We start from the raw sequence: 11,015 nt of genomic DNA, 5'->3' as shown, positions 1-11,015 counted from the left end.
AGCGCCTTGCAGTCCCGCTCCGTCCACGGGGAAAGGATCGCCTAATTGGTCGCGATCCCACGGAGGTCTTGCTCTTCCCGGGGCAGTCTCCGGGACCGAGAGCGTCGCGGGGCCGACGCAGGCGGAGCGGAGCCGGCGAGAGGAAAAGCCCAGGCCTGGGGCAGAGGAGGAATGAGGGGCCGGGAGCCGGGGGGATTTCCTCCCGCGCTTCCCCCTCCAACGGGAGCGGAAAATGTGATTTGCTGTGCATTCCAGGCGCGGTTCCCTGGGGTGACCTCTCCCAGCCGGCCTGGGCGGGGGGAGCAGACAAAGAGGCGAGGCAGGCGGAGAGGGGACCCCGCGGGGAGGCAGGAGGGGTGCGGGGGGCGGGGGCAGTACCGGGAAAGGGGGCGGATAGCGGGTCCCGCGGCGGCGGCGGCGCCTGGCCAATGGAGAGGCGCGGCCCCGGGCGCCGCGCTCCGCCGCCGGCATTTAAACGGGAGACGGCGCGATGCCCCGCACTTGGTGCGCCCTCCGCGGACCGGGCGACCTAGTGTGCAGCAAGAGCGGTGCTCTCTGTCCCGCTGACCCCGCGCCGAGCCCGGGCGGCTCGTGCCGCGGCCGCACACCGCGCCACGCGTCAAGAGCGCAGGCCCCGAAGGCCCGCAGCACTGACAGGTGAGCGCGGAGGCGCGGGCGTGTGTGTGTGTGTGTGTGTGTGTGTGTGTGTGTGTGTGTGTGTGTGTGTGTGTGTGTGTGTGTGTGTGTGTGTGTGTGTGTGTGTGTGTGTGTGTGTGTGTGTGTGTGTGTGTGTGTGTCTGTGTGTGTGTCTGTGTGTGTGTGTGTGTGTAGGGGTCGGCAAACGACTGCCGCGTCCCGCTCCGTGCAGACTTGCCGTAGCCCTTCGTGAGCGCAGGCCGAGGCCCCGCGATCCCTGGGGTGAACCCTGAAGAACCATCGCGGGGTCTTTCGTGCCAAGGTCTTGGCTGCCATGACCTCACCTTGCGCGGTCTGCAGGGCAAGACTGGGAAAGAGGATGTACCAAGATTAAATAAGAGGATGTAGCAAGAGCCCCGCATCCCAGTTCCACCTCCCGGAGCTCCGCTAATAACGCTCCTGGTGTGTTTGGCAGCCGCGCTTGCCAGTCGCGTCCGCTGGGTGAGGGCGCAGAGTCCGTGAGTCCAGAGCGCAGGAGCAGAGGGATAATGAGCGAGCGGGAGCAGTGAGGCGCTGCGGGGACCTTCAGCTCGACCGCAAACGCCGGGGCAGGTTGCAATGAGAGGGTCCCATTTGTTTGAGGCGGGGCTCTGGGTCTGGGGACTTTCGGGGGGCGCACGTCGGAGGGCCGTGAGTGATCCTGCCGTGAGGTGGTGGATCCTGAGAATCAGCGATGCATTTGCCTCTCCCCAAGATGGAGACTCATGCAACAGCGGAGCTGCGGAGTTCCGCCGTGGCGGAAACCCAAGGGTCAGGTAACTGGACAGCTGAAGTGAGGTGCGCGGTCCCGGACGCCTAATCCCGCGAGCCCGCGGTGCTCACATAGCAAACACCGCACACACTGCGCGCTCGTGCGCGCTGTTTCCTCTTCTAGGCTTCTCCCTGCCCCATGCGCTTCTCGGCTGAACCGCGGACGTCCGGGCAATGGGCAGTGACAACTTGCCGGGTCCCACTTGTGCGGGTACCCTTTAATTTGTGTCCGAGAGGCCCCTGCCTCACCTCGCCGCGCCTTCCTAGAGACGGACTAGGCGGGACTGGCGGCGGGAGGCTGGTCCCCGGGCTTGGACGCCCAGGTCATCCCTCGTCCTCCCCCGCCACTTTGCTGACCCCTCTGCAGCTCACGGAGCAAGGCAGGCGGGCGGTGGGGTGTCGGGGCCGTCACCTTGCCGGCCGGAGTTACTTGTAGATTTCTGGCTTAGGAAGAACAGACGCGCCACCGCTCTGGCTTGGCATTGTCTTCGGATCCCAGCTCTGCTTTGGGGGCGCCCCAGCCTGGCGTTTCCCCGCGCAGGGCTCTGGTGATGGCCCCCCGGGCGAGGCAGGGGGCAGACAGGAGCCTCTCCAGTGAAGCCCTTCCAGCGCGCCCAGAGCTGGCTCCCCAGTCAAATCTGGGTGCGCTTTCTCCTCTTTTAGACAGAAATATAGCCTCGAAGTTAGGGATTAAAAATCTCTTCTTAAATGTTACAAGGGCAGAGAGGCGACCATCGGTAGGTAATTGGATCTCCCGCTGGAAAGAGCAGATCCAAGCGGTGTGCGCGTCTGTTTATGTTCCCCTTCGAGATGGTGCCAGGACACGAGTTGATTAAAACAATCTACTGTGTTAAGTGGGTCACCAGGGACTTAAGCTGTCCCAGGGACCCCAGAGTAGTGGCTTCCTTTTGGCTGTACATACAAGTTAAATAAATAGCGGAGAAGAGGTTAAGATAACCCTGAACCCAGGGTGAGGAGTCTTCTTTCACCCAGGGCTTTCCACTTTCCAGCACCCTCTTTTTCTCTTTCTTTCTTTCTTTCTTTCTTTCTTTCTTTCTTTCTTTCTTTCTTTCTTTCTTTCTTTCTTTCTTCCCTTCTCTCTCTCTCTCTCTCTCTCTCTCTCTCTCTCTCTGTCTCTCTTTCTGGGATGCAGGACTTAAAAGGATGGACTTTTCAAAGCAAGGAGGGAAAGAAGAATATTAAACAAAATTACAGATTCTCATCTCCTCCCGGGCACACTGCAGCCTACAGTGGTAGGCGATTTGATTACCATCACTGGATAAATTGCACACTCCAAATTGTTAGTATTAACTAATTATTTAAGGGCTCTTTAGAACTTAGTTGCTGTGTGTAGGGCTGTGCGTGTGTGTTTAACCCCCAGGTCATTGTAGGAATTAAAGTGTTTTGTAAACTTTGTAATTTCACAGGTTTCCTATTTTCTTAAAAGTTCCTTTTGAGTGAAATGTTTTGGTAACCCATGCACGATCTATGGGAAATCCAAGTTGGCTAACATAGACTTGTGTGAATGGTTACACAGGGGAGAACAGAAACCTATTACATCCTCACCTCTCTGAATGAGAGCTGCCTGCCTTGTCTTCTAAACTGAAGCCCTAATCTTAAGGTTTAAGTGTTAAAAGTGATACAATGCCACGAAATTTTATGCCACAAACCCAGCTCCCAAGAAATGCTTGTCAGCAGCAAAGCTGTGGAGCAGCAAAGCTGTGCAGAATAGAGAGTGTAGGACAGACGGGAAAACCTAAACCTTTTATGTAAAAGGAGTGGGGGAGGTAGGGGAGGTGACTGTAGCATCCAACTGAAAGCACAAAATCAGTCCAGTGTTATCAGCCTATGTCTTACATCTGCAAGGAATTGTCTTTAGTTTTAACATATGCTCTTAGAAATGCAAAGTACAACAATAATTCCTGGGACCAGAAAGGTTTTTTTCTTTACATGTGAACAAAATAGAGAATTATTTGAGTCACAATATTGTTCAAATTTGATTGCATTAGAAACAAGTCCATGTGTCCCTTATTAAATACCGTGCTGAGTGTCTATAGAATAGTGGTTAAGGACATGTGTTTGGGGGCTAGGGAGAATGGGGCTCAAACCCTGTCTTTCCCATGAGGGGCTGTGCGACCTTGGACAAATTCCTAACTTTTCAGAGTCTGAATTCCCTGATCCGTAAAAGGAAGATGATATTGTCTACCTCATATTTTGTTGTGAAAAATCAATTATAAAATTCAGTCAGAATTGAGCATAATGCCTGGCATAGGATTTAAAAAATAGAGGTGGCTCTTAGTGGTGGTATTGGGAGAGGCAGTAACATTATAGGACATCAGCGTGTACCACAAGGTGGTTCTGAAATGAAATCACAAATCCCACTCACACAGGGACCAACACACATCTTTCACTACAATATAGAACGTATGGCTTGACTGACTCTCAATAGTGCCGCTCAGTGAACATTTAACATTTATTACTTTCTAACTTGTCTCCTGTTGACCACAAGAACTGTATACCATCATTAACTTCACCAAAAAATCTTCGGATGAGCCTTGAGAGCTCCTGAGATACTTAACTACTAGGTGGTCTCCTCCCTGCCCTATATGATGTTGGGCCCAAGCCTGACTTAGCCTGAATGGTCTTCAGAATAGGGAGGTTGCAGTTAGGGTACTTGCAATACATACAGGATGAAACTTTATCCTCTACTAGTTTGCCTTTGGTGCAAATTGTCTGAAAACAAAAAAATCAATGCAGTATATTCTTTTATTTTTTTAATTTATTTATTTGTTTATTTATTTATGGCTGTGTTGAGTCTTCATTTCTGTGCGAGGGCTTTCTCTAGTTGCGGCGAGCGGCGGCCACTCTTCATCGCGGTGTGCGGGCCTCTCACTGTCGCGGCCTCTCCCGTGGCAGAGCACAGGCTCCAGACGTGCAGGCTCAGTAGTTGTAGCTCACGGGCTTCGTTGCTCCGTGGCATGTGAGATCTTCCCAGACCAGGGCTCGAACCCGTGTCCCCTGCATTGGCAGGCAGATTCCCAGCCACTGCGCCACCAGGGAAGCCCAATGCAGTATATTCTTAAGAGCTTCTCTGCTCAATTTCTAAAAGTTGACTGACTTTTTAAAAATTAAAGATCCAATTTAAAAACAACCTTTGCCCTTCTCAAAGATTTAGTTCTGAGAAATAGGAATAGGGTCTTCTAAAACCTGGCCTGCACTTAGAGCCTGTGCTGTCACTTCCATTATTTTTTTAACACTGGGGAATAATTTGATGGCGTGCCCGTTGAATAGCTTTCTAAAATTCAATTCATCAAGAGGAATTGATCAGCCACAGACGTTTGGCTTGCTGGTCATTGTCTCCTCACTGTTTATCCCACTCAGCACTCCATTTAACTGAATACAAGCAGGTTGCTTAGCTAAAATGAGAAATACGGCAAGAAGAGCACTGAAAGGAGCTGGCCTAAACTTTCCCAAAGACATCGCGAATATTGGAAACAGATTACACGTAACACTTTTATTTCTGATTCCCCAGAATTCCATGATTGTGTTCTCACAGCCTGGCGAAGATTGGAATAAATCACCATGACCTGCACAGGACAGAGGGTGGCTGATAGGGCGTATTTTTGTGCAGATGTTCGCTGTTGATCACTTGGGGCAACCTGAAGGAAAGCATCAGATAGAGGAGACACGCTCTGAGCGTATCTACGTCCTCTGGGACAAATGGATTAGAGGGGAGAACAGTGGTAAAGGAAGAAAAAAGATAGGGGTGGGTGGGTCTTGCTGGTGGGAAACAGTTGCAGAGAAACTCATCATGAAAATTTGATCACATTAGTTGGAGAAGCAGTAAGGGGAAGCTGAGGTAGCATTTGAAAAGAATATTGTCTGCAAAGGAGAATAAACAGAGGTCTTTGTGGGTGTCTGATGCACTCTGCGTCCCTGAGATGCAGCTTTAATTTAATAATGTGAGTGGGTCATTTCATGAATGCAAATTCCCAGAACTGTTTTCAGCTCTCGTTTGGATATGGATGGTAATTCGTAAGACCTAAATCTGGATTAGCCTTTGGATTCATTTTTGATAACGAGGCACTTTGCTAGGTGTTGATGGGAAAAAGAATTATACCTAAGGAACTTACATTTTCTTGGCTTCCTCCATGTCTGTGATATTTACAGAGTGAAAATTATTTGGTGGCAATACAATTGGGATTTCAAGAACACAACAGCCCTATTTCCTTCAATGAGTAATCAAGATCATTTTGGTGTGGAGGAGGTTGGGTGACTGACCACAGTGACTTGACAGAGCCCTGGTTCTAGAACCGGTTCTAGTTCTCATCCCCCTCCCTCTTACTTGTGTGGGATATGCAGAGTCCTTCAGAGCACTGCTGTTCTCTAAGAAGCTGAGGTCTCTGTTGATTGAGATTCCTAAGGTTTTTTTTTTTTTTTTTTTTTTTTTTGCGGTACGTGGGCCTCTCACTGTCGTGGTCTCTCCCGTTGTGGAGCACAGGCTCCGGACGCGCAGGCTCAGCGGCCATGGCTCACGGGCCTAGCCGCTCCGCGGCATGCGGGATCCTCCCGGACCGGGGCACAAACCCGTGTCCCCTGCATCGGCAGACGGACTCCCAACCACTGCGCCACCAGGGAAGCCCCCTAAGGTTGTTTTTTTCCTCTCTCCAAATAACTAGTTATAAGATTTAAGAACTCAAAAGCTGAAGATATTTAAAGAGTAGGCTTTTTGAAAACGAAAAGCCATTTCATAATATTTTTCACACCTAATAAATTTTGAGAAAAATTTACTTTTCTTAAAAAGTCTGTCACTCTAAAAAAAAAAAAAAGTCTGTCACTCTAGACCCCTTTTTCTCATGGGATTTGCACACTCCCATAGGAACAAGAAGTCAGTCCAAATTAAAACAGAAAACCACAGTTGACTAATTTTGAATTTACTGCTTTATTGTTGGTTTCTTCCAGAGTGAATACAATGGCTTTTTTTTTTAACATCTTTATTGGAGTATAATTGCTTTACAATGGTGTAAACAAAGTGACCACTATACATATACATATATATATACATATATCCCCATATCCCCTCCCTCTTGCGTCTCCCTCCCACCCTCCCTAGGTGGTCACAAAGCACCGAGCTGATCTCCCTGTGCTATGTGGCTGCTTCCCACTAGCTATCTATTTTACATTTGGTAGTGTATATATGTCCATGCCATTGTCTCTCTCTCTAAAAAAAAAATGGTTCTGAAGAACCTAGGGACAGGACTGGAAAAAAGATGCAGACGTAGAGAATGGACCTGAGGACACGGGGAGGGGGAAGTGTAAGCTGGGACGAAGTGAGAGAATACAATGGCTTTAATTGGAAATATAAACCCTATAGTGTTCTCCATGGGACCACGTAAAAAGAAATAGGTATTTGGAGTTTTCTCGGAAAAAGGAAGAGAAGCATTAAGAAGCTCCCTATAGGCTAGACTCTGCTGATCTTCAGCATGTGTGAAGACATTTTAAATGCAAAGAACAGAAACTCTGTCGGTCAGTGTGGTCCATGACAATCATTCATTGAACAAAAGAGCATCTACTCTGCCAGGCATGGAGGAAGAGGTGATGAAAAAGCCCTCATGACTCTCAGACTTGATATTTATTTAATGACAGATGGGAAATGCCAGATAGGGAAAGCTGAGTATAAAGGAGGTCCTTAAGTGGTGTAGAGAAAGAAAATTGCATTTTTTTGGATAGATGTTTGTGGGTATGGCTGGCCCCATGACTTGAATCTCTCCCATGCAGTCAATATACCTTCCCAGTCAAGTCTCAGATTGGCCTCTTGATGTTGGCTCTGAAATCTTGGATTGTTCTGGAGGCCATTTTTAGGAGGGATGGGGAAGATGGTGGGTGGTGGCCTAGGGCTGTCTTATGTGTTCCTCTTGGAAATGGGCAGAGACTGAATTTTAATTTAGATCCTGGCCTGGAATTGAATAAAAACAGAAACTTGGGAAAGCTTCTTGAATTCACAATATATTTGCCCAGGAGACTGGACTGTCATGGCTCAAGTTGTCCTACTCTCTGGAGAAAATCAGCACTGTTTTATAAGTGGGCTTTCCTCACGAGCGATGTTTTAAAGACAAAACAAGGAAATTAATTTGTTGCTGTTGTTGAGGCAAAAAATGCTCTGTTTAAAGAACAAAGATGCTGTAACATAAACTGACAAAAGCCAGGGAGTCAGAGCAGGAGCTAAATGTCACATTATCAGCTCCAAACTTGAACTTGCCCAAAAGTACTAGGTTAATGTCTAAAAGATGGTGCCATTTAAGAATAGTTTGAATTTAATATTTAATTATCTTAATTGGACATTATCCTTAGGGTTGCATGGTATTCACTTACAGGGGCTGCCCTTTAGAGAATGCAGATTCCACCCTGCCTTTGTCTTTGAAAAGTAACTGCTCCAGCTAATACCAACTTGGATAGCTCCTTGGGGGCCACGGTGAGGTTACTGTTAAATTGCATTTAGTGGTTATCACGTGACACACTTGTGGACAGAAGAGAGCAGGGACGTGGGTACTTCACAGCTGTGTCCTCGGGTTCAGAACTGTGGTGGCCATGGAAGACAGGGGAAACCTCTGGATTCAGGTCAGACTTGGTGTGATGGCCTGAGGAGGGAGGCTGGGAATTTGAAACTGTACTCATTGAGAAGAAAATCCCTCCACATTTTCACAGCTCCCTCTGTGCCCCACGGCTGCAGGTGCTACAGGTGTTGCAGCTCAAAGCTTATTAGAAAGGCAGACCTACTGAATGATAATCTGCATTTTATCAATATCCCCAGGTGATTGTCTGCACACTCAGGTTTGAGAACCACTGTCCCAGGAGAATCTTAAGACTCTGATGCTTCTCCCTTGCACCCTCTTTTTTTTTTTTTTTGCTGTACGCGGGCCTCTCACTGTTGTGGCCTCTCACTGTTGTGGCCTCTCCCGTTGCAGAGCACAGGCTCCAGACGCGCAGGCTCAGCGGCCATGGTTCACGGGCCCAGCCGCTCCGCGGCATGTGGGATCCTCCCAGACCGGGGCACGAACCCGTGTCCCCTGCATCGGCAGGTAGACTCTCAACCACTGCGCCACCAGGGAAGCCCCAACTTTCCGGTTTTTTTGTCAGTTTTCCCTTTGCCTCCACTCCCCTTATTTCATTTTTTTTGCCATTGTTCATATGCCATTGCTCCTACTGACCCATATCTAACTCCAGACCCATCCACAATAATTCATTATCATTAACTTATTCAACATGTCTGTGGCACTTACTAATGTAAATATTTGCACATACCTGTTCTCTTGTGTCCATTTTCTACCTTCTAAATTCTATATACACACACACACATATGTGAAGGACGTACTTCATTATTTTAAAAGTAGATGGGCTTCCCTGGTGGCGCAGTGGTTGAGAGTCCGCCTGCCGATGCAGGGGACACGGGTTCGTGCCCCGGTCTGGGAAGTTCCCACATGCCGTGGAGCGGCTGGGCCCATGAGCCACAACGACTGAGCCTGCGCGTCTGGAGCCTGTGCTCCGCAACGGGAGAGGCCGTGATAGTGAGAGGCCCGCGCACTGCGATGAAGAGTGGCCCCCGCTCGCCGCAACTGGAGAAAGCCCTCGCACAGAAACAAAGATCCAACACAGCCAAAAATAAATAAATTAATTAATTAAAATAAATAAATAAAAGTAGAACAATGTGTATTGTGGTATTAAGAATGATATAATGAATATCTGTGCCCAGTTTAAAAATGAGAATGAGTGATCCAGGAATCTTATGAATTACGTGATCTTTCTGGTAAAGTAATTTGTTCTGTCTGCAGTACCACCATATTTAGTTAGTTTTCTAATTGCTTTCAGTTTTACATCAATTTTGATCTGAACAACATATCTGGGGATATGAGGTGTTTGTATCTTTGCTTAAATAAAGTCATTTATTAAAAGGTAAAGTGAAATTTTCTCTAGGTCAGAAAGCAAGCTGTTATCCTAGGACTTCAACTAGAAGCTGAGTCTTGACTTTTCGTCTAGTGCTCTTCCTGTGAAGGATTCTTCCTCTTTCTGGCCTCCACACATCTCCTTCCGATGCCTGATAACACTGAACCTCTCATAAGCATCCAATGAAGCGAACTCAGGAAGGGCTCAGGCCAGTCAGGGAGAAATAGTGAGACCCTTTCCTGTCAGATGAGCCCTCTGGCTGGTGAGGCTAATTCATCTATTTACGTAGCAGGAACTTAACCAAATATTGTCAAGTGCAAGAATGAATAACTATATATAAAATAAACAACAAGGACCCTAACTGTATTCAGTATCTTGTAATAACCTATAATGGAAAAGAATCTGAAAAAGAATAAATATATATATATATGTATAACTGTATCACTGTGCTGTACACCTGAAATTAACACATTATAAATCAACTATACTTCAATTAAAAGAAAAAAAGAATGAATACAGTTAAGGGACCATAATACGAAGTCAAACGTAGTTGGTGTCAGAAGCCAGGAAGCAATTCCCCTGGGAGGACAAGTGACAGAGTTCACATCTTGGCTCGTTCACTGGCTGACCCTGGGCAAGCTACTTCATGGCTTAATGGCCCAGAGGGTAACGAGAATAACAATACCTAATGCACGAAGATACCGTGAGAGGCAATGAAATCATTTACGTCGAGTGTTTAGCAAGTGCCTGATAAAACATTAGCTGTTTTATGAATGTTTTCATTAATTATCTTTTCCATTTTTCACGTCTCTCCTCTCTGTGTCTCCCCCCTTTAGCATGAGCCGTACGGCCTACACTGTGGGAGCCCTGCTTCTCCTCTTGGGGACCCTGCTGCCGGCTGCTGAAGGGAAAAAGAAGGGGTCCCAAGGGGCCATCCCCCCGCCAGACAAGGCCCAGCACAATGACTCGGAGCAGACTCAGTCTCCCCAGCAGCCTGGCTCCAGGAACCGGGGGCGGGGCCAGGGGCGGGGCACTACCGTGCCCGGGGAGGAAGTGCTGGAGTCCAGCCAGGAGGCCCTGCATGTGACCGAGCGCAAATACCTGAAGCGAGACTGGTGCAAAACCCAGCCGCTGAAGCAGACCATCCACGAGGAGGGCTGCAACAGCCGCACCATCATCAACCGTTTCTGCTACGGCCAGTGCAACTCCTTCTATATCCCCAGGCACATCCGGAAGGAGGAAGGCTCTTTTCAGTCTTGTTCCTTCTGCAAGCCCAAGAAGTTCACCACCATGATGGTCACGCTCAACTGCCCCGAACTACAGCCGCCCACCAAGAAGAAGAGGGTCACTCGTGTCAAGCAGTGTCGTTGCATATCCATCGATTTGGATTAAGCCGGGCCTACCCAGCCTGTCCTTGGGGTGCAAGCCCCCAGGCGGGCCCAGAACCAGACCTAAATCAACCTGATTCTTACTTGGCTTAAATCTAGAGGCAAGAAGAACCACCAGCTGCCTTCTGCCAGGAGCCTGCTAGTGCGTAGTTTGTGTGCATGAGTGTGCATGGGTCCCTGTGGGTGTTTGCAGACACCAGAGGAAACACAGTCTCTGCTAGAGGGTACTTCCTATTATGT

The 11,015-nt window shown here is 48.5% G+C and overlaps 1 protein-coding gene across 1 annotated transcript; it reads left to right on the top strand.

The window, feature by feature from the left end:
- The first annotated feature begins 490 nt into the window (after window positions 1-490).
- GREM1 (gremlin 1, DAN family BMP antagonist) lies at window positions 491-10,779 on the top strand. Its single transcript, XM_060168500.1, has 2 exons — window positions 491-657; window positions 10,224-10,779. Exons 1-2 carry the CDS (start codon window positions 491-493, stop codon window positions 10,777-10,779), a joined length of 723 nt encoding a protein of 240 aa, XP_060024483.1.
- Window positions 10,780-11,015: the final 236 nt, after the last annotated feature.

The sequence above is a fragment of the Lagenorhynchus albirostris genome, chromosome 1, assembly GCF_949774975.1.
Source record: "Lagenorhynchus albirostris chromosome 1, mLagAlb1.1, whole genome shotgun sequence".
Lineage (NCBI taxonomy): Eukaryota > Metazoa > Chordata > Mammalia > Artiodactyla > Delphinidae > Lagenorhynchus > Lagenorhynchus albirostris.
This window is presented reverse-complemented; position numbering and strand designations above follow the sequence as displayed.